At 33.4% G+C, this 23,366-nt stretch overlaps 2 protein-coding genes and 1 long non-coding RNA gene across 8 annotated transcripts in view; 1 reads left to right on the top strand and 2 right to left on the bottom strand.

Moving 5' to 3' along the window:
- Positions 1-17: 17 nt before the first annotated feature.
- On the top strand, positions 18-1,460 carry LOC123671956 (FAD-linked sulfhydryl oxidase ALR). 3 transcript variants are annotated; one of them, XM_045605867.1, is made up of 5 exons: positions 18-147; positions 213-533; positions 620-699; positions 760-986; positions 1,142-1,460. In XM_045605867.1, the coding sequence occupies exons 2-5, from the start codon at positions 443-445 to the stop codon at positions 1,320-1,322; spliced, it is 579 nt and encodes a 192-aa protein (XP_045461823.1). In that variant the 5' UTR covers positions 18-147; positions 213-442; the 3' UTR covers positions 1,323-1,460. The 3 variants fall into 3 exon arrangements, with proteins under 3 accessions (XP_045461823.1, XP_045461822.1, XP_045461824.1); XM_045605866.1 differs by lacking the exon at positions 18-147 and having other exon boundaries at positions 189-533; XM_045605868.1 differs by lacking the exons at positions 18-147; positions 213-533 and having other exon boundaries at positions 534-699.
- A 1,438-nt stretch (positions 1,461-2,898) lies between these two features.
- Positions 2,899-23,366, bottom strand: part of LOC123671953 — a 39,997-nt gene continuing 19,529 nt past the window's right edge. For all 4 annotated transcript variants that reach the window (XM_045605861.1, XM_045605863.1, XM_045605862.1 and 1 more), the window contains exons 5-9: positions 15,299-15,432; positions 15,072-15,231; positions 13,532-13,860; positions 12,402-12,580; positions 2,899-3,757 (exon numbers count right to left, since the gene is read on the bottom strand). In XM_045605861.1, the coding sequence (XP_045461817.1) occupies positions 3,553-3,757; positions 12,402-12,580; positions 13,532-13,860; positions 15,072-15,231; positions 15,299-15,432 (1,007 nt within the window). In that variant the 3' untranslated portion in view covers positions 2,899-3,552. The remainder of the gene's footprint in view (positions 3,758-12,401; positions 12,581-13,531; positions 13,861-15,071; positions 15,232-15,298; positions 15,433-23,366) is intronic.
- Positions 8,507-10,755, bottom strand: LOC123671957. Its single transcript, XR_006746205.1, has 2 exons — positions 10,411-10,755; positions 8,507-8,784 (listed from the first exon to the last, which is right to left on the bottom strand). It is a non-coding gene; the product is annotated as an uncharacterized LOC123671957 (long non-coding RNA).

The raw sequence follows: 23,366 nt of genomic DNA, 5'->3' as shown, positions 1-23,366 counted from the left end.
TCAGCGCATCTCTTTCAGCGTATTCAACAGCGCTGACTTTCCGAACTTCCCATGATTTCTGTTGTCTTCGCTGAATTTTATTATGTTCTCTATGGAGTAAGAGAGCTGAGAGCAAAATATAATTCACTCTGCGTCAGTGATTGGAGAGTAAGCGGAGCAGAATATTTAAACGCAGCATTATTAACATATTTTTCATATTCACATTTTTGTAGGTTTCAATATTCTGAAAATTTAAATACTTTTTGTGTTGATCGTGGATGAAATCTGATTGAGGTATCACTCGATTTTGATTTTATGATTCATTTTTGTCATTAAATTCACCTCAAATCCAAAACTTTGACACTCACTTTCGAAAATGATTTTTGTTTGGCATATAGTTTTTCTACTTGAAACTGGGTGAAAAATATTAAGAAAACTGAAAATATTTTGTTAGCATTATCAAATGCTAATCACCAAAATACGAATCTACCTGTTGTCAAATCTGTCAAAAGTATCCCGAATCAGGAGCAAAGTTGGGTTAGAAGTTATAAAAAGTGAGTTGTTAAACTTATGAAATATTGTTTTGAATATTTTTGGTTTTTATAATCTAATCATATGTCATCTCGTAATTCTTCTTTAGATGCTGAAAACTGCAGGTCATGTTCTAGTTTTCAGGACTATGTGCGAGAGGCCAAAAAGAAGTTTCAAAAAGAAAACAAGGTAATTAGTAGTTTTTGGATAGTTTATATTCGAAGCTAAAAAAACTTATTATTTTACAAGAGCAAAGAGGTAAAAGATAAAGAAGTCATTGTGGAAGCACCTACAAGAGAAGATTGTCCATTAGATAAAGAACAACTTGGTCGTAACACATGGAGTTTGCTTCATACGATTGCAGCCAAATATCCAGATAATCCCTCTACTATGGTACAAAAGGAAATCACCGATTTCTTTGCCATATTCTCAAATATATACCCTTGTGAGGTCTGTGCACATGATTTCAGGGAAGAGTAAGTTAGGTTCACATGTTTTATAATTGTGAAAAAATTATTAGGAGAAAAATTCACCTAAATTTTTGTTTCAATAGTAATACTGTTGGTTTGAAAGGAATCAGTGTCATTTTTTTCAGTTTGATACTTTTTCTTATTAGATTATGTATTTTTAGATTGAGGAGAGAACCAATAGAAACTAAATCACAAGAAGCATTGTCACAGTGGCTCTGTAGAATGCATAATAAAGTTAATTTCAAACTAGGTAAGGAGTTATTTGATTGTTCCAAGGTTAATGAGAGGTGGAGAGATGGTTGGCTAGATGGATCCTGTGAATTTCGAACTAAGGTTGAATAGCAAATATCAATCATTATATTGTATAAACATATTTAATGATATAAAAGGTTTCATATATGAGTGAATAAGGGGAGGATTTATTTCATTTGCAGTACTCTATATTTTGCAGTAAAGGAATAGATTAAACATTTTTCAATATACAAGTTTTTTGTATTTGAATGTACTCCAAAGTTTTCTTCAACAGATAGTATTGCTTTATTCATGACTATACTAACTAAACTTGATGTTGCAGTTCACAAGTTGGTTAATAGAGATATATTCTATGCTGCAAATTACAATGTAAGAGAGCATGGCAACGTCAAGTTTATGATTCTAGGGCAAGGGCGTAGATTTTTTTTTCTTGGGGGGTAATCGAAAAAAAAATTTTTGACGACATTGTTTACTCATAACTATAATGTGAGAAAAAGAGGTTTGATAACGAAGTTTGAACCAAATTACTTGAAATATTTTTTTTTATTACCAATTGGCTTGTTCTTATCTTACACTGGGTGTTCCTGAATCGGAGTTACGAAGGAAAATGAGAGATTCCTTGGATAATTTTAAAAATAAAATGGCCCATAAACATGAGCTAGCAAACGCTTTGTTTTCGAGATGGAAGGTGTTTCTTGAAGTGCTACTTTTTTGTGATGCTTAACCAGTTTATCGACTCTTCATTATCTTTGCTACAGAGTTGGTAAATAAGTACCAAAACCTATAATTAATTCATTTATCACATCTACCCAACTGGATCTTTATAACAATTTGGATTTTTCAGAGTATTACTTTAGAGAGCTGTTTGAATTTTTTTCTCAAAATCAATTGCAGATGCGACAAAACTACAACAAACCTAAAAGTGTAGTACTGAACCATAGTTTTTTTTTTAATTTTTCTAAACTACCAGCGGTTCACAAAAAATAATTATGGAGGAAAGAAGCGGGCACCCATACAGAAAAAATTCATCCTGTGATTTTCATTCAAAATTAGGATATCACATGATGAAAATTTCTTATTTATACCAATTCAAGGTTAATATCTTGTGAAGGGAAGGTGCTATGAGAGAAAAACTTGAACACCAGTATCTTAAAAACAAAGCATTTGTGGACTCATGTTATAGGACTTTTTTTCTTGAAGTGTTCCGTGAAATCTATCATTTTCATTTGTACCTCCAATTTAGGAACACCCTGTAGATGTATTAAATTCAAAACTGATGTCTTCACTAATAAATTGTAATTTGAAAGAATACAAATAAATCGTACAACACAGCCCAGACAATTTTTAGATTCGAATTCAGTTCTTTGATAACTACATATTGAAATTTTGTGACGAGAAAGATACAAAAAACCGAAAACAACGGGTAAGTTTCAACCGATGACGAATGCAAAAATCACAGATGGCGAATAAGGGACGATGCCGAGGAAGCAGACAGAAGAAGGAAAATAATAAACCTCGGACAAAGACGAGCTTGTAGTGCAATAAAAATACTCATCTTGAAAGCAATAATAAACTCATAAACCGTAAAAGGGTCCGATTTTTTACTGATGTGTCGATTTCAAAGGAAAGTAATATGATGTTTATTTGTTCATTTTATGGAGAAATTTTTGTTCTTCGTCTTTGGGAGATTTCTAAAATTTTATATTTTGAAAATCTTGGGGGGTAATTAACCCCCACCCCCATTTCTACGCCCTTGATCCAGAGTTAGTCTTCAATTAAAAATATTGAACATAATTATACTATTTCTTTTTAAGGTGAGCATTATGTCAAATAGATTTTTGATGCTGTCATTACTTAAATTGGTTCTCCAAGCTATAATATGTATCTATTCCTTCATTTCTTCTCAGAATAAACTATTATTATTATTATCATTCAAGTTAAAAAAATTAAAAAAGCAATTTTGGTAATTTTTCTTCAACTCTCCATTTACAATTGAAATATACAAGTTCCTTGAATTATTCCTTGAAACTGTAACAGACATTAAACATCTGATCCTTCACTGATATGTTGCATACAAATTACAAACAATGAATCTTTTAAGATTTAACGTTTTATTACAAGAGCATTGGTGAAATCTATAGAATCATTATAATGAGAGTTCTTCAAAATTGAGGAGCTTCTATGAATACTTTGCCTGATGAACAGTTGAAGTGGTGAAAATTTTGATACTACAAATTTGTACTATTATTCAGCTGTAGTGAGTGACAAATAGAAAATAATAATTTTTTCCAATAAAAATATTTATTTACAAGATGGAATATCAACTCTTGGAATGTTTCGAACTAATATTTAAGGGAGTAAAAACTTCATAATCCATAACTGTGAAGTTGTAGTCACCCATCAGTATACTAGGGGAGGCACCATCTCCGTCATATGTATGAGGTAAATTGGAATAACTTTCTACATTGCTATTGCAATTACTAGAAATGAGAAGATCGGCTCCTGCACCAAAAGTGGGACCTATGCTGGAAAAAATAATCAATACCTCAATAATTAAAAAAATGTAAGATCTTGAATATCAAGTTATAATTACCAAGGCAGGTTTAGTAATTATTTAATATTTTGCACACATTCCATGTGTAGCATCTGCCGCGATCGGTCGTCTATCACAGCGTTTATCGGAAAATTAATTCAAAGTATTTTATTTTCGCACTAAATCAATATAAAACCCGTCATGAATTCTTCAAGTGATGGTGAATACTCTGAAATGGAGATTGATGATAATGGGGAATGGAGATCAGTTCATCACAAAAGGAAAAGAGAAAAAAATCCTAACTCGCCAACACAACAACAATCTAAAAAACTCGCATTTCCATCTGTGGGAAAGGATGAATCAACACAAGTCGCTTATCAGGATAATACAACTGGGAATTCCAATGATGTCACACGTGTGCGCCCGCAATCAACTCAAAACATAAACATTGCCAGAGTAAACAAAATCACAGGTAGTGATAAAGAAGAATATGGCCCATTTAAGGGATTTCCATCCAATAAAAATGCAACTCAAAATACTAAAGAGACCAGAACTACAAACCAAACAATGAATGAACAAGTGCCAAACATTACAATTCATCAAAATATAAACTTGAATGAACAACATAAGAATAATAACTCACTTACTTCTGAAACAATGAAAGACATAATTAACAAAAAATATAATTCACTCTACTATATAAATACAGACACCAATATCAATACCAGAATCCAAATGGCGGATATATGGGAAAAGGAAAGACCGCAAAATAAGGATACAATTCTGAAAACGAAAAAAGGATTTTTACTCAAAACAGATACCCCAAAAGCAATTATTGAAGAAACGCTCAAGAAAATGAAAAACAGTAAGAAAATTAACGAATATTCCACCGCTACACCCTACATCCAAAGGAACAAGGAAAGATCCCTTCCACTTCCAAATTACTCCTGTGTAATTGCGAGAGTTGAAAAAGAAATCAATGATGAAGAATTAAACAACCACTTGAAAAAAGCAAACTACGAGTTCAGATATTGCAAGCGAATCATTTCCAAGCAAACTAACACACCAACATCCTTAATACGAATTATCACCGGAAACATTAACACTTACGAGAAAATTCTATCTGAGGGTGTTTTCTACAAAAGCAGACATTATCCAGCATACCCAAGCAATGCTCCAGATCCAGCACCGCTCCCTTGCAGCAAATGCTTGCAGTACACACACTGCACCAAAGATTGCACCGAACCCACCAAATGTTTGAAATGCAATGAGGAACATTCTACAAATAAGTGCAAATCAAATCTCCCCCCAAAATGCAACGGCTGTGGCTCAACAGATCATCAGGCCTGGTCTTTCAAGTGCCCTAAGCGCCCCACTCAACCCATTGAAGGCATTCCCAATCTACCAGTAAAAACACTAAACAAAAGAAGCAACCAAATCGACCCAAAAATCTGTAAAAAGTCAAGAATTCACGCTCCAGTTACCATTCACGATACAATTGTCAACACTTATATTTCAAAATTGAACAACCCTAAAAACTCGAATAGAGAAAATCTAATTGAAAAATTGAAGAAAAAATTCATCTCTGAGTATAATGTTGACACAGCCCTCACCTTCGTTGGAAACAACTGGGTCTACATACTTATGTTTGATTTAGACCTCGACGAGCCTAATTCCCCGACTGAGACAGTCCATCAAAATATGAGCCGGAACGTTCGATTGTGAAGTGGATTTCATCTATTGCAATGTAAATAGCTACCTACCCAAAAAATACCTCATCAATAATACTATTGAAAAATACAACATCAAGTCGGCACTGTTTGTTGAAACTAAAACTAAACCTCAACATGAAATAAGTTACAGGAACTGGGACATTATAAAACATGATGGCAATATAACTAATCTAAATACCAGAGGTGGTAGCCTGGCAATGTCGCATTCTTCTCTCAATATGAAAAAGTGCAATGGTCCCCTTATCAGAAATCCTTTGAACGAAGTGCTACATATAATTTTTCCACTGAAAAACGAGGAATTACATGTCTTCTTACTGTATGTTCATCCCAATGGCGAAATAGAGGAAACTATTCTCAATATGGCAGTTAGATACCAATACTGCATCATAATCGGCGACCTCAATTTAAACACCGCAGCGAAACACAAAAAGCTCAAGGATTTCCTGAAAAATTCTAACTACATAATGGCGAAAACTCCTCCAACCTTCCTGATGCCTAATAACAACGACAGCACGCCAGACCGTATTATATATTCAAACTCTCTTGATAATTGCCTGAAGACAATCGACGTCATTCCAGACCTGGGGGCAGACCATCAAGCTATTATATTTAAACTTCAGGTAACACTGAACAATTCAATAAATGACGATCTCCACTACAATTTCCATAAATCCAACATAAAAAAGATAAACACATGTATGGAAAAATTTATCGAAGATGTCAGTGACCAGCCACTTGGCAGGAATGTGATTTCTGATTTTCTAAAAACCTTGGAAATCAGCACATTGGATAACACTCCGAAAAGGCCTATCATCTACCATGCACATGAACTCCCGCCCTTCATCATTCGATTGATTAAAATTAGAAGAAGAATGTACCGTGAATACAAGTGTAATCCACAACCAGAATTCAAAACACACATAAACAGATACAATAAGAACATTCACAGGCTTATCCAAGATTATAAACAAAACAAATGGCTGGCTGCATGCGAAGAAATTAATAACTGTCAAGGAAAACGTTTTTTTCAAGAAATAAAAAAACTATCTGGATACAAAAAAGCTCCTCGTATTAAAACTATTGAGGAAAATGGAATAACTTATAACACCGATGCTCAACAAGCAGAGTTGTTCGGAGAACATTTTTCAAAATTTTATAATGGTACGCCACAGGACAACTTTGATAGATGCACTGACTCCATGGTAAACGACTGGAATGAAAAATTTTTCAGGAAAAATTCCGAAGAAACAAGCAATAACATGGTCAACCAAGAAGAATACTTTAACATCCTTCACAGTCAAAAAAATACAGCTCCAGGTCCTGACTCTATATCATGGAGGGTGGTGAAAAATTTAAGTCTTGAAGTCCACCTTTTCATAATATCTATCTTTCAGTTTTGTCTAAACAAACAATACTTCCCACCAGAATGGAAAATAGGAGATATTATAGTCATTCACAAATCCAATAGTAACCCCAAGAAAATAAACAACTACAGGCCAATAACGCTACTGCCAACAATCGGAAAATTATTTGAAAAAACCGTGAAATTCAAACTATCTGAAGCAATTGCAGGGCGCATTCCTATTCACCAGTTTGGTTTCAGAGAGCACTGCTCTACCCTCCATCCACTTACAATTTTGTCATCAAATGTACAAACTGCCAAACTGAACAACCTGAAATCCGCTGCTTTGTTTTTAGATATCCAAAAGGCGTTTGACAGTGTATGGTACAAGGGGTTACTCTACAAGCTGTACAAACTCGATGTACCCACATATATGATTGAAATCATAAAGGAATTCCTCACTGCCAGAAAGTTAAGGGTAAAAATAGGGAACAACAAATCTCAAACGTTCACCATCGAAAAAGGTCTTCCTCAGGGTTCACCACTGTCACCTCTTCTGTATAAAATCTACTGCCATGATATGCCCGCTTCAATCGTTGACTTCCACCAATACGTTCTCCAGTTCGCTGACGATACAGCCTTAGTTGCCCACAAACGAACCCTACCACAAGTTATTAATGCTCTACAAGAATTAATAGAGGCTACAATTGAATGGCTGAAGAAATGGAAACTACAATTGAACCCCCTTAAGACTGAGTTAATAATATTCAATCATAAAATTACGAGTTATTCGCCAAGCATCACAATCTTCCAGCACAACATACAGCCTAAAGCTAACCTAAAATATCTAGGATTTCAATTGGATCAAAAGCTGAATTTCAAATACCACAGTAATTCAGTTAAAAAAAGGGTAATTTCCAGAGCTGAAATATTCCGCAGTCTTACCTACAAGGATAAGGGCATTAACAGACAGACTGCAGCCATTATCTACAAAAGTATATGCAGACCTCTTATGGATTATGGGCACAACCTTTACTTGGGCTGCAGGAGACCAACCATTAGACCACTTGAAACGGCAGAAACAACAGCAATGAGAAAAATAACCAAAATTCGCCATCCAAATAATCCGTTACACAATCCTCCAAACCCATTGCTGTATAAGTTGCTTAAGGTTGAGCCTATAGCAGACAGAATCAGGAAGCTGTCCATGAAATTTGCCCAAAGGCCGAACAACTGGGAAATCCTGGAACCACATTTAATCCAACGAAACCAGCATTCCATGCCCAGAGCAAAATATCCTCTAAAGACCATCAGAGAACATCTTGAGGAGTTCAGAGACAGTCCTGCCCACTGAAGATGCCAATCAATGACTACCACTTCGAAATCTAGTTGATTCACCACTATAAGATAATGTTTTTTTTTTTTTTGCTTTCCGTCCAATTGTTAAATCTCCAAAATATTTATCTACAAACATTGTTTAATCTCATATTTTTCTCATATTGTAAATTTACCTGGCTGTAGGACTAATACTGTCGATGGCCATTTGGCCCTTGGGTCAATAAATTGCGTTTATTATTATTATTATTAATATTTTGCTTGAATACAGTTACTGCGTTCGGCATATCCACACGGGAGTAGAGCGAGCAGTGCAAGAGGAGCGTTTATGTTAATATTATTGTAATCTATGGTCCACAATTCGCACCCTTTTCTCCGCTTATCTAGACGGAGTGAAGGGTTGAGCACCGGTGTCTCCGGCACCGCCCTCCCCCCTAGCGTCGCCACTGTTGAAATATCATTTTTTTTTTCGACTATCCCAAGAACTATTTATTTGCCAGTACTCTTATTGGAAATATCGCATGAAAACATCATAACAAATCACTATACAAAATATTCTCAAAATTGGGGAGGGGGCGTTAAACTAAAAATTAAGTTAATTGTTATAATCTCTTAAGAATGACTCAGGTGTTGATTTTGTTTCTGCGCGAATCTTGAAGTTGATAGGTCCTGATATCAGTCGACATTTCGCCTATTTGGTTAACATGTCGGTTACCACAGGAGTTTTTCCTGATCTCCTCAAAAAGGCCACTATTATTCCAGTTCATAAAAAAGGTGATGTATATGATATTAGTAATTATAGACCTAATTCTGTTCTCAGTTGTCTTTCCAAACTATTTGAACGATTAGTGTTCAATAGAATGATGAAATTCCTTGATGAGTTTCAACTGCTTACCTCTGCGCAGCACGGTTTCAGATCAGGTCGCTCAACTCAAACTGGAGTTTTGGAATTTGTTGAATTTGTATACGACTGCCTCGATAATGGCTCATATGTTGCCGGATTATTTTTTGATCTTTCTAAAGCATTTGATAGTATCTCCTTTCAATTCATATTAGACAAATGTTACAATCTTGGATTTAGGGGAGTATTTCATAACTGGATTCGAAGTTATCTTGAGGGCAGAGTTGCATCCGTCAGAGTTCAAAATTCTTCATCCAGTAAACATAATTTGAAGTTAGGTGTGCCTCAGGGCTCTGTCTTGGGACCGCTCTTGTTTTTGATATTTATCAACGATCTGCCTGAGAATTTGTTGAGATTGTTTATTAATAAGTCTAAAACTTGTCCAGATCTGATGAAGATACTAAGAGCAATCTTGTTTGCTGATGATTTTTCATTAGCCGTTACTGCGGATACTTTGGAGGAGCTACAGGGGTTGTGCGATTTATTGGTTCATTGCTTCGTTGAATGGTGCTATGTTGATGCTATCATGATAAATGTGAACAAGACTGAATGCGTTTACTTCTCGATTTCGAATAATGATAGTACCCTTGTAATTCGACATTCAGATTCTATTATTGCATCAAAGAACTGCACGAAGTTCCTAGGTACTATCTACATCGATAGGCACTTAAAGTGGAATTCACACGTTGATGAAGTATGTAAAAAGCTGTACAGTTCTTATTATGCTTTAAGTCGAGTCAGGTATCTACTTCCCTTGTGCTCACTTATGAATGTATATTATAGTTTAGTATTTAGTCACCTATCGTATAATATCATGGTATGGGGTAATTCAACAGAAACTGAGTATTTATTATACAAAAAAGAATTTTACGTATGATATTCAACGTATCTCCACGATCCTCTTGTAGACCAGTTTTCTTAGAAAATAGGATATTGACACTGGCTTCCATTTTCATATTGAGATGTTTGGTTTTTGCAAAGGAAAATGAAGAAAGTTTTGTAAAATTGTCAAGCTTTCATTCCCATAACACTAGGAATAAGAAAATATTGTCAATTCCCAAACATAAGACATCAAAATTTGAAATGTCACCTAAGTACCGGTGTATTAAGTTATTTAACCATCTACCTAGTAACATTAAGTCGCTCAATTTGTTTGAATTTAAGAAAGTTGTTAAGTCTTTACTTCTCAAGAAGTGTTTTTATAGTGTTAATGAGTACTATAATGATAGCTTAGAAAATGTCTGAATTGTTATTATTTTTGCATTTGTGACTTGTCCTATACATACCTTGTTTGTCTAAAAGGATCAATAAACTATTATTATTATTATTATAACTGCAAACTTCATTGTGGAATATCATGGACATTTTTAAGATAATTTGAATGCACAAAAGTGGCTTTGTAGAAATAGTTATCATCAACTATATGCACGGGTAAGCTATTAGCTGAATTGAACTTAAATTATATATCCCTAATTCGTTTATAGTCTATCAATTCGTAATATGGTAGGAGCTGTACCAAACTGTTTGGGTTTTATCGATGGAACTATTAAAGACAAATTTGTAGACAAAGTATGCATCCAAAATAGTGTAAATTATCAGTGTACTTCATACAACTGTTTGAATGGAAGTCAATCAAATTATGTTATGTATTTTTATATCTTTTCCTACGATAATTTTGAAGAAAGTGTACTTACCATATAATTTTATAATAACATTACTGATAATAAATTTGGCTCTACTTCGTGATTTGCTTTTTTTATGCTGTTTCTCCGTTTTATAAAAAAAGTACCCAGGTTTATTATTTCTTTCAAAACAACTGATTTTCCTATTTGGTGTATTCATTACAGAATAATTTACTTATATTCAATATGAAAAAAATTATATTCAGTATGAAATAGTATTCTATAACAATACCACATTATACATAGAGGTTATTTCTTATTTCTAATAAAATTTAGGATTTGTCAATATTAGTTTTTCAATTCTTTTAGTAGAATCATTAAATTAAAATTAAATATTATGTATTGTTGTCGAGAATCGTACAAGTTCTTATAAAATTCGTTCTTGATGAAAGCATTTTTTTTCCTCGAATGAAATAGTTCCCACAGATGCTCAAAATAAAGTAAGAGAGGCCTATATTTCAATTTTAGGCAATCCTTAACACCTGACTAAATGCGCATGCGCACATGTTAAAATAAGATATCTTGTACCTGAATTTAAGGGAGCGTATTTGTGCGTTGCAATAACTCTCTAATATGACATTATTTTGTTATAATCTATAGAATAATAAACATATGTTTATTATCCTCAGTTATAAACAAACTCTAATATAATTTTACTCAAACTGCTCGAATAATACATAAAATCATATACAGACAGATATCGAATGTTGCAACTCCAAAAGATAGTTTATATTGAAAAAAAAAAAAACACAAATTCAAGTCATATTCTCGGAATGGCAAGTTTGATATATTCAACCCTAAGGCTCCCACAATCCAACGCGGCAAATGCCAATATTCGTACCGCATCTGAGTCTGGATCCTACCAATCGATAAGAATTAGTAGGATCCAGACTCATATGCGGTACGAATATTCGCATTTGTCGCTTTGTTTTGTGGGAGCCTTAAATCTCGTTGATTACTTACAAAAAAGTGCCTGTGGAAAGTAACAATCGATTCTCAAAAATATTGCTCATGACAAATCTGAAAATGATAGGATGATTCTGTTTCCGGATTTGGACTAGAGAGCTATAAAAGATGGCATCCGTTTTCTTTTAGCTCCGGATAGTTTGCAAGAAAACGTATTTTGCCCACTATATGACTTTGAATACTGACTTTAAAATATTTTTCTTTTCATATGAGGACTTATTTTTTTCTTTCATCACTATAATTATAACATTATTTATATTCTCATTATAACGTGCATTCATTAAAATTCGTGGTCAAGAGTGTTGTGGAGAAATTAGAGTTGATTTTCTGTGAGTGTGCGTAGTGCTTAGCTTGTACCATATTCTTCCTAGATTCGAAGTTTGTAAACAAATGTTAGTGATATGGTACAAGCTAAGTGCTACTCGTTGTCACAGAAATTCAACTCGAATTTCTCCATAGCACTTTTGACCACGAATTTAAATGAACGATTGTTAGAATACGGCATATTCGAAATTTACCGGAACCCCATTTCATGCATTGAGGAAAAATTAATAACTATATTGAATATAATCTAAATCGAACACAATTCAATTCATTAACAAGTTAATTCCGACCAAATAATAATTGAAATTATATTTCAAAATTTTTGGAAGACTTGATAAGTGAAAATAACTTACTCTGGGTGATAACATATGGCAAAGGATTTTTTGACAATATGGAACTTCGTGGGTGGATGATCTTGATGATTGTGTAATGTAAATAAAAAAGCTTTATCGGAAGCTATGTAATGACTCTTTCCGGTTGGTCTACCCCAAGCAACATCACTGAATCCACCGCAAATTTCACCTCTAGATCCCTGAAAATTTCAATTAGTTTACGTTTTATTATTCATAATTTAACGTCAATTGAATGATCAAAAATAGTAGCAAGGAATTTAAATCCCACACAAAAGTCTAGTTCAAAATTGTTTTCTAATTTCGCAAAATATAATTCTTTATCTCACAGAAAATAACTCACCACAAAAAATTTGACAATTAATATTCTTCCGCGATATCCAAACACATGCAATCAATCAAAAGTATCTTATTTCGTAATTCTAAGATATTGTCAAAAAACAGGTAATTGATTGAGATATTAAGGATATTTGTGTCTACCGATTCGGTTTTGTTTAAGATAATTGGTAATTTCATTTTTATATTTGATCTTTTGTCTAACTTTGTCCTGAAAAGATGTATATTATTTATGTATTTATTTCTTTGTCATATAATTACTACACCCGGTATTAATTAAATAGAGGTTTTTTGCGCATACGGTTTACACACTAATGTTCAAAAGGAAAAAACCAGTTATTCCAAAATGTATATTACATTTTTGCCTACTTTTTGGTGGTCCCTCAATTTCTTGGGGAAGTGTATTATTTTGTATTACGTAGTAGGTTTCCACTTTCGATCAATGTTAGATGAGATATTAATTTGTTTTACAAAATGTAAACAGCTTTTGAAAACGGAATGAAATATAGTTGGAATTTAGTTTGATTAAGTCCAATCCATTAGTGAATGTTCTCCTTAGCGGGGAGTGAGAAAGCCTGCTGTTAGGGGAGATTTCTCTCCTTCGGTGATCGGCTTAAATCGAGATTGAAAGAATCTGAAAGGGAATTAAACGATGGAAAATTGAATCGATTTCGAATCCCACAGTTTTTTTTTTATTTTATGCAATAAAGAGTTCTAATAATAATAAACCAAAAAGAAATTAATCCAAATAAGTTTAATACATATTGTATCACTATGTAATAATAATACCTACTTACTAAAATAATTACAAATGTGGGAGATATTCCATCACAGTGTCGATGGAAAGCGGATGCTGAATAGCCATGGCTACTTGCTCTATATATCAGTCTCCATGTCTGTGTTGGCTGTCCAAACCAGGTATTCAATATTCTTTGATAATGGCTTTTATCTTGACTGAGTATTTGAGTACCAGGAAATAAATGAGGGGACATCCTAGGCCTGAGACGTGCTTCACCAGATGAATCTTGATATTTGTTAGGGAGAGCAGCATGTCTATAACGTTCCAAACTTAATTCCATAGGTACTGCCCCAGTGGGCTCAACTTCCTCTGCGAAAACTCTGCTATCTAAAACAAATCTTCATCAATAAATATATATATTGAGAGTACTGAAAAAGTGTTCAGATGAACAACACTTAGAGTAAAAAACAAACAGAATCAACAACAGATGCCAGCTGCTCATTTGTGGCTTCAGAAGGCAGCTATAACTACCTGCATGACATCCAAATCCAGGAACATCACACATCTGAAGGTTAAAGAGGGAATTGTTCAAAAAACAGAGGAAAAGGATGAGTACTTCCCTCAAGGACTGTTAGCACTTCTCCTTGAGGGATGTACTTATTCTGTTTTTTGAACACTCCCCTTGTTACCATTTACACCTATGTGTTATTCTTGGGTCTGTCTGCGAAGCTACAAATGAGCAGCTGGCTTCTGTTGTTGACTCTATTCGTTGGTTGTTTTCCTACAAATGTTGATCATTCTTACACTTTTTCACTGCACTGATGAGGGCCGAAAGCCCGAAACATGTGTCTACCGTTAGCACTTCTCCTTTTCCTCTATATATAAATCTTTTGATCAACAATAACATTGAATAGATTCGGAATCTCAAACATAGAGTGAATTCTCCAGTGTTCAGACAGTTAACATGAATGTGAATTTTGAAACGATTTTGAATTGTTTATATTGAGAAAATTGTTTCAACCTTGGGTTCATTGAATACCTGGAAGATTTCTTTTTAAACTGAGTATGAGTTAAAATTGTGAATTAATTATTCAATGCATATTAAATAATGAAATATTTAATGGATTCTGTCCTTACTTGATGGAAATTCATATAGATTTGCAGTGCGTATTCTTGATGAAGCCGCTCAGACAGCGAAACAATTTTTGAATTAATTAAAAATCTGTGGAAATTAAAAAGTGTTTACATTTATTTTTATCAAAAATAATAAAAGTTATGTTTCTCATAAATTTTGCATCTGCGCATATGACATGAACAGATAACTAACATGTGTTTTTCTCGCAAATATGTTAATATTTATAATATAACTGTAATTGGTCGAAAAACTAGTGGTGTCCGGTTTACTGGCAAAGTAACCCTTCACATATATATATATACAACTTTTTAAGGATATTGAATAGAAAAGGAAGCAAAATTTATATTGCTTCATTATTCAAACTATTTTATACTGGAGGAGTGTAAATAATCTGAAAGAAACCAATAAGAAAGCTTTTCGACCAATGCTGCTACTTTAAATCAGCTCTTATGTGAATACCTACCAATTAATAGTAGTCTAACATGATTTATTACATGGTTGAGATGTTGGCAAACCCTAGCTTTTTCTTCTTCTGTCCAATGAGCAGTGGGCTGTGTAACACCAGCTTGATATTTGGCCCAGCTCAAAACAGCTCTCCATACATCTTCTTCTTCCATGCATAACTTTCAGTTGAAAAAATAAATAATTATATCATCAAAATGCAAATATGGAGTATTATGATGTACTCACATAATCAGATGATATCAATTTTATTACTGCTTCCTTTGGTAAAGAAAGAAATGAATTAGTTTTAAAACAGTTGGAAGCATTTTCCCCAATATAACTAATACATCTTTCAACAAATCCGCTTGCTGCTTTTCCTCCTATGATCAATTGAAATGGAATTAGTATCAATATTATTGTAATATTACAGTTGTGAAGCAAAGATATTTTTGATCATGAAATGATTGTTCAACTCAACAGAAGTTTTTGACATTCATTATTAGTACAGAACAATACCATTTGTTGTATTTTCAAGTTTGACTATTGGGATTAATACAGAAATGATAAGTACTCTTTCCTTTCTCAATGGTTATGTTCATATATTCATTATATATTATATTCATCATATAATAATATAGTAGTTGCGGCACAAAGAATTATTCAATATTTTCTCTGGTGAGGGTATTTTAATTGAGTAGATGTTTTATAAGCCAAATCTTTTTTTTTATTCTCAGGTAATAGAAATTATAACTTTATTCACTGTCCTCCTTTGTACAAGTTATTATGCATTTTTCAAGCAAATATTAGTTTGATGTCTACATGGAATGAACAAACATCTACCAGAGATAATTTTGAAAAAATGTATAGAGCAGATATTCTTCAGCTTCGAATTCAATTTAATAGCACTGATACTTATCTCAATTAAGTTTGTTTGAACATAACTTAATTTTAAATATGTGAAGGTTATTGAATAATTATCACATAGTGAAAAAATTTATTATATGGGCACTCTTAAAATTACACTTAACATTATCTTTCATGAAATTAATAAGAAATGTTCTTGGATATCCACAAATCCTTCAGTTTTTCAAGAAGCTACATTTTGTATCACTGTTATATTATCTCCTTTGAGCATTATTCTTCCTAGTGGTCTCCTGTTTTTCGTTTTCACATAAAATTCTTCAGCATCATCCAAAACAAGATTCATGTATTCGTCGAATCCTACGATGTGACCCTCAATTCTTAGGTTAACATTTTCATATAACCAAACTTGCACTTTCGATCTATTTTGTAGATATCTAAATATCAAATTGATTGGTTGAACCATCACTTTTTGTACTTTCTGAGGTTTATAAGCCATTTTTAGACTTTTTTACACACTCTAACGGGAAAAATCACAAAAATATGTTTCGAACAAACGATTTCGAATTGTTAACGAAAATACAAACCAAGCCGAAACCACTGATTGTCAATTGTCAATATTGTCTCTGGCTCCAAGTGATGTTGCATACTCTATGGTAAACTGTTAGGCTGTGTTCACACCTTTTATTCTTCGGAAAGTTAGCGTTGTTGAATGCGATGAAGGAAATGCGCTCGACAGCGCTGAACCGCACTGTACCAGAAACTTCTTGAGAAAGAGCGCTGTATTCTATGCTGAATTATAGATTCATGTTGAGTTAACGAACGCTTTTTCAACGAAATAATGGTTTTAATGTCTGTGAATTTATATAAGAAAACTAATTGTCTGCATGCAGTGATGTTATTTTCTTATGCTATTTCAACAACAGTTCAAATGAATAATTAGGTTGATCTATTTTCTCTCATAAAAGTGTCTTTATTTATTGCCTCAAAAGGCAAATACATAATCATTTAAAAAAATATATTTTTTTATTGTTTTATGAAAACAATTTCCTTGAACAATCTTTTCATACAACAATATTAATTTGTTCGGCAAATATTTTTTTTAATAACGTAATAATAAATAATATACATTATTATTAATAATAAATTAATATTTAAACGATTCTGTACATTTAAACATTTTTTCTATTACTTCTATAATTTGAGTAAAAAAGCTTTCACCACAATTCAATATTATTCAAATACGCAGCCGTTAAATGTAGAATAATCAATAATCAAATAATATTAATAATAAACCTAACCAAACTTAACTTCACAGTGAAATCTGACAAAACAACCTCTAGAAATGACTGCATAAACATTCTCTTTCTCTCATTCAGCAGAAACATCGGCCTCAAACAGAATCGACCTATTATTTTTATATTTTGAATTATGATTGAAACTTGTAAAATGTAATTTTCAGTCAATTTGGAAGTCAGCGATGACGAAAGCGCATTAAGCGCTGTGTCCACATTGCGTTCGTAAATACGCTCTATTAGTGTGACGTCACACACCGCCATTTTTGGTTCTCCTGTCAGTATTCGGAATCCAAACAAATAAATTGTCATTCAAATAAGTACGGTGTCGTTGAAGGAATTGGCTTATTTTCATAAATAATAGTATTTGAGGAACGATTTCAGTATTAATTGATAGACAGAAGGAACGAGGTCAATACCAGTTAGTTTGATCCTGTATTATTCCCCAGATTTTGTAAAAAGCTGTGCTTATTAGTTGAACTTCAAGTTCGAACTTACTGGCATTAATCTCGTGCCTTCTGTCTATCAATTAATAGTAAAATCGTTCCTTAAATAATCTTATTTATCAAAATAAGCCAATTTCTTCAACGAAAACGTACTAATTTGAATGACAATTTGTTTGTTTGGATTCTGAACACTGACAGGGGAACTAAAATGGCGGTGTGTGACATCATCACTAATAGAGTGTATTACCACAGATTACTACAGATGTTTCACTCTATGCATTTACAAAGGAAATCGTCACCGCCGTTTCGTTGACCTCGAATTCGCTCTACTCGTATTTATGAATGAGTTCGGGGTGATTCGGGGTGACCAATCAGAGAGCTAGATTGATTCTTTCGACTAATCGCAGCGATAGTTCAATTTGAATCGTGGATTTTGCGTTCGCTTAGGTTATGTTATTGAAAATGACGGTTCTAAGAAAATAAATTTTATTTTGTTCTTGCTTGATTTAAAATATTAATCGCAAATAATTCTACATTCAAATATTTCTCTCAATGTAGGATCGCTGCTCGAGCTCTCCTTGCAATCATAGTCTGCCGTAAACAGAGGAGTCATTCGTCAGTAAGACGAAAAAGATTTTTTGAATCTCAGAGATACCAAGCAACCCTTAGAACATTAATGAGATTCTAAGAAGCAACCAATAGACGTTTTTTTTTAGAATCATGCTAGTATTCCAAGGAATTTCATTTTTGATACATACTTTCACACTAAGTTATTTTAGTGTATTGTTAGAAGTGTGGTGTAATTTTAAATTCTTGAGGTGTGGTAAATTTAGCTTGGTATTCAATATTCAAAGAGAATAGGAGTTGAATATAAGCAGTCGGGTGAATTCAAAAATTTGAATGGGTTAATCTGACAAATCACATGCGTTTTGAACCTTTTAGAAAGAGTGGGAAGTTCGGTTATCTTTGTCATTTTTTACTACAGTAGTTCATAGTGAAATTCAAGGTCAACGAAACGCCGTGCCTAAAAACGGCAGAGTGAATTGTCTGGTTAGTCTGTGGTATTACCGATGGTTCAGCGTACGATGGATCCATCGGGTTCTTAAACATTTCTTGAATTCAGCGCTAGATTGTTCGGTGGCTGATCGGAGTCCATCGATTGCAGCGAAATGAAATGCCGATGTTTCTGCTGAATGAGAGAGAAAGAGAATGCTTATGCAGTCATTTCTAGGGGTTGTCTTGGCAGTTGTTACTGTGAAGTTAAGTTTGGTTAGGTTTATTTTTAATATAATTTGATTATTGATTATTCTCCATTTAACGGATGTGTATTTGAATAATATTGAATTGTGGTGAAAGCTTTTTCAATCGATTTATAGAAGTAATCAGTGACGGCTCGTGCCCTCGAGATGTGGGTCGGCCACACTCCGGAAAATTACGAACGTATATATCAAATTTATTAAAATTCATTAGTTCCAAAAAATGAAGTGATGAAATGTTATAATTAAATCCAGAATTTCACAAAAAAGCCGTTTCATTGAGGAATTATCCGTGAGCTGAATTTCGGAATCTATTTTACGTTTTCGACGTCTAGCACTCGGTGGCATTACTTCTGGGAGTTTTTCTACTTCTGAATATAAGCGAATGAAATACTCATCTTCTGTGCGAAATTTTTTCAGAGTCGATAATAAAGAAGTGATTCTGGCGTTGCAATAAGTTATATCTGATAACTTATGCTGGATTATAGAAAAAACGGGATCTGTGTATGTAAAATCAAATTAAAAGAGTGGAGAATGAACAAAAATTCGAAATCATTCAACATTTTCCTCAGACCGGTAGCTTCACGTATTGTAATATCATCCCATTCATCTAAATTGTCGCTGATATGATCAGAAACTTCAATTAATTCTTATCTCTTATCGAATATTGTTTTTACAGCGCGAGATTTGAAATTCCAATGAGTTTCCGAGCTAGAGGGTAATCTTTTTTTGCAAATTTCGTCTAGAATATTAGTGCGTTTACTTGATTCAGTGAAAAACGACGAAAATCCTGAAAGATTCGAAAAAAACACGCTATACTCATTGATTTTCTTGGTCGAATCTTGTAACACTAAATTCAATTTATGTGCATAACAGTGCGTGAATAGTGCTTGAGGAGCAATTGTTTTTATTCGCGCTTGTAACCCATTAATTTCCCCCGCCATCACAGCTGCCCCGTCATATGTTTGACCTACTAATTTAGTCGCTAAATTGAAATCTTTAAAATTGTCCAACAAGGTATTGAAAATATCATTCGCGGTTCGACCTTTACTAACATCGAAAAAACCCCAAAATCGTTCGGATATTTTACCTTCTCGAACGAAGCGGAAAATTACTGACATCTGACAAAAACATTTAACATCCGTTGTTTCGTCTATTTCCCAAGAAAAGCACGCAGAATTATTTATTTCCTCGCGAATTTTCTCCCTCGAAATTACAGAACTTTTGAAATCAGGATGTTTTCGAAGTTAGGAATATATTAATTATATTTTCATGATCAGAAAATCAATACGGCATAAATAAGTTCTTTTCTGATTGAGATGTAATATCCCATAATTAACCATTCATTTGAATATATTAATTATATTTTCATGATCTGAAAATCAATAGCTACTATCGAACGGCATAAATGAGTTCTTTTCTGATTAAGACATAATGTCTCATAATTTAATAAAAATATAAATAAATACATAAATTAACCATTCATTTAATTATCAAATATTTGAAATAAACTGTGAAAAGTTGCTGCTTGACGCTCTGCAATACGATAACCGGCCAGCCGACCCTGTGTATTGGGAAGCGACCTTACATCGAGTTGTTGTGCCGTTCTATTGAGTGGTCGTATTCTGGGCGTATGTCGTAGTATCTTTTCCTTTACGTAGCGCTCTCGGTAGCGCTGGTTCCGCCATCGGCTCTTGGCCGACCTAACGTGATGAGATGCTTTCAGTGACATTCCAGGGGTTGCAATTGTATAATTGTAACATTTGTGTTACATTTCAGACCTAATGTTACGGTGTTACGTACAATTCTGGAATAACCTGTTTGGGGTGATGTTACGAAAAGTAACCATTTACGATTGTGGTTTGTTACAATTTATGAAAGGGAATAACAACGCTGGATGCTTTGGAAATCGAATATTAGGTGGGTCCGAAAGAAAATATTGGCCGGTGTAAGCTATATTTTCCTGTTCTGAGTGGAAATATTTATTACCGAGGGAATTTAGATATCGAAATCGATAACTCCGATTGAGTTTGAATGAATTGAATATCTAGAATTATTTTCTATTTCCCGATAATTTTTGGGTCGGCCCGGCCGACCCTGCCGACCCTGACGAGCCGTCACTGGAAGTAATAGATGGAAGAAATGATTGAATGAACAGAATTGTTTAATTATCAATGAATTATTAATAATGATGTATGTTATTAATTCTTTATAGTTTTCACAAACGAAAATTATTGTATAAAAAGATTGTTCAAGGAAGTTGTTTTCATAAAACAATAAAAAAAAATATTTTTCAAATCATTATGTATTTGTTTTTTGATGCAATAAATAAAGATATTTTTATGTGAGAAAATAAAATAGATCAACCTAATTATTCATTCGAAGTGTTGTTGGAATAGCATAAGAAAATAACATCACGGCATGCGGACGATTAGTTTTCTTAAATTAATTCACAGACATTAAAACCATTATTTCGTTGAAAAAGCGTTCGTAAACTCAACGTGAATCTATAATTCAATATAGAATGCAGCGCTCTTTCTCCAGCATTTTGCTGGTTCAGCGCTGTAAAGCGCATCTGTTTCAGCGCATTCAACAGCGCATTTTGCTGTGTCAGCGCATTTCTTATAGAGCGTTGATGTTGATTCGAATGTTATTGATGTATTAAGTATCAAATCAACAGATGAACTCCAAGGATTAGTTTCCTGTATATAATAAACGATTGTAAAATGTATTTCATCAACTTCTTGTTATAAGCAAAATGTGCAGAATGTTACTATATGGCGAAAGAAAATATAAAATCCACTAATGACACGAAAAATAAGATAGCAGTGATAGCACTAAAGGTTTTCCAAATTTTTCATGTCAGGTCCTAATCTAAGGTGAGTAAATTTTAATGAACTAGTTTGTTTCTATATTATATCTTGTATAATTAAAAGTGCATCGTGTCCAAAGAAAAGTGCAACGAATAATCATATTTTTTGTATTTCCTAGGTATTTCAAGATGAACATAGTGAAAAGTCATCCACATTTGGTACATCTACAGTGAAATATTCACAAAACGTTTACTAGAATAAATTCAAATATTTGAATTAAGAAGAATTTGTCATAATTTGAAATAGCGCTACCTACAGTTGACATAACGAAGCTTAACTAATATTCTCAAAATTGGCAAAACAAAATCTAATCAGTGCGTTTGCCAAGTTTTTAGACATCTTACTAACATCGCACGCTCTGCACCGGTGTGGATTTGCCGAAATCAGTAACTTTCAGTTCGAATATTTTAGCACTGATCTCTTTCGACGATGCCAAACGCGTGGGGTCCTGTCATAACTAATTGGTTTTGTCAAATAATATTCTTGTTATGTTGAAAAGCAATTCAAATTTCAAATTCAAATGACAGCAAATGATCATAGAACAATTCACATGACCGCCGTGCCAGTGCAGTGCTGAAGAAATTCGCATCTCTAAACAGCTCCTGCACCGAATGAGAGTTGTTCAGTCGATTGCGCTATAACTAAGATGCCTAAAACACTGGTTTGTTCACTTTCTCTTGAAAAACCTTAGGATTAAACAACAACAGGTAATCACAGCTTGAGAACCGGTGAAACAGCAAAAAAGGACAAAAATCTTCATTAAATTTGCTAACGTTTCGAATCTTTATTGATTTTTCATCAGGGCTACGAAAGATAAAAAAAATCCCTAAAATTAAGGCTACCTCATTAGAGGAACAGAACACAACCACAAACAACTTCAAAGAAACAATTGTATCTACATCAAAGGATCAAAATTTCAACATGAAATATCTTTTAAAATGAAAATGACACAATATAAAGACTCAAAAATCCACTAAGCCAAATGAAAGCTGCCTAAGAAGTCAAAATAATCAAAATGTGAAGTATATCTATCCTATTAATGCTTCTTAATTAACCTCTTTATTAGTTTTTATGGATTTCTTCACCAAAATTTATCATAGACTCCTTTAGACCATAAAACAGTCTCTGAAATTATTCAAAGACATTTCTCGGGCATTGGACAATTCGGAAAGGTAACTCACAAACTCACAACACCTTCAGCTTAAACCGAACCTATTTCTCATATTATTATTCGGATTATTATTAGGTAAAAATTAATTAGTGAATGCTTTGTCTCAACAAAGTAGATTCTAATATAGATAAAAACGAAATGAAGAAGTGAATGACCGCCCACAAGTAACAGATTTCAAAATGCATAATCCATCTCCCGGAAATTATAGGCAACACGAAATACGAGCTCATAAAATTATCAGAATGCATGAATCTTTTTTTGATTGAATTCTGGACACTTACAACCCATATACTCAGCCATAATTTAACATAACACATTAGAATATATTGCACTCAGGTTTTGAGTATCTGTTCTCAAATTGACCGTGTTGTTCAAGAAAATGTTAATCATCTCAAAATCTATGATATTCACC

This window comes from Harmonia axyridis, chromosome 2 (assembly GCF_914767665.1).
Source record: "Harmonia axyridis chromosome 2, icHarAxyr1.1, whole genome shotgun sequence".
NCBI lineage: Eukaryota > Metazoa > Arthropoda > Insecta > Coleoptera > Coccinellidae > Harmonia > Harmonia axyridis.
The sequence above is the reverse complement of the archived record's forward strand: the minus strand, read 5'-3'. Positions and strand labels throughout refer to the sequence as shown.

Coding starts and splice junctions, on each gene's coding strand:
- LOC123671956 (XM_045605867.1), top strand. CDS start 443: ATGCTAATCACCAAAATACGAATCTACCTGTTGTCAAATCTGTCAAAA. Junction 700..759: donor AGTTTCAAAAAGAAAACAAG/GTAATTAGTAGT, acceptor TTATTTTACAAG/AGCAAAGAGGTAAAAGATAA. Junction 987..1,141: donor GCACATGATTTCAGGGAAGA/GTAAGTTAGGTT, acceptor ATGTATTTTTAG/ATTGAGGAGAGAACCAATAG.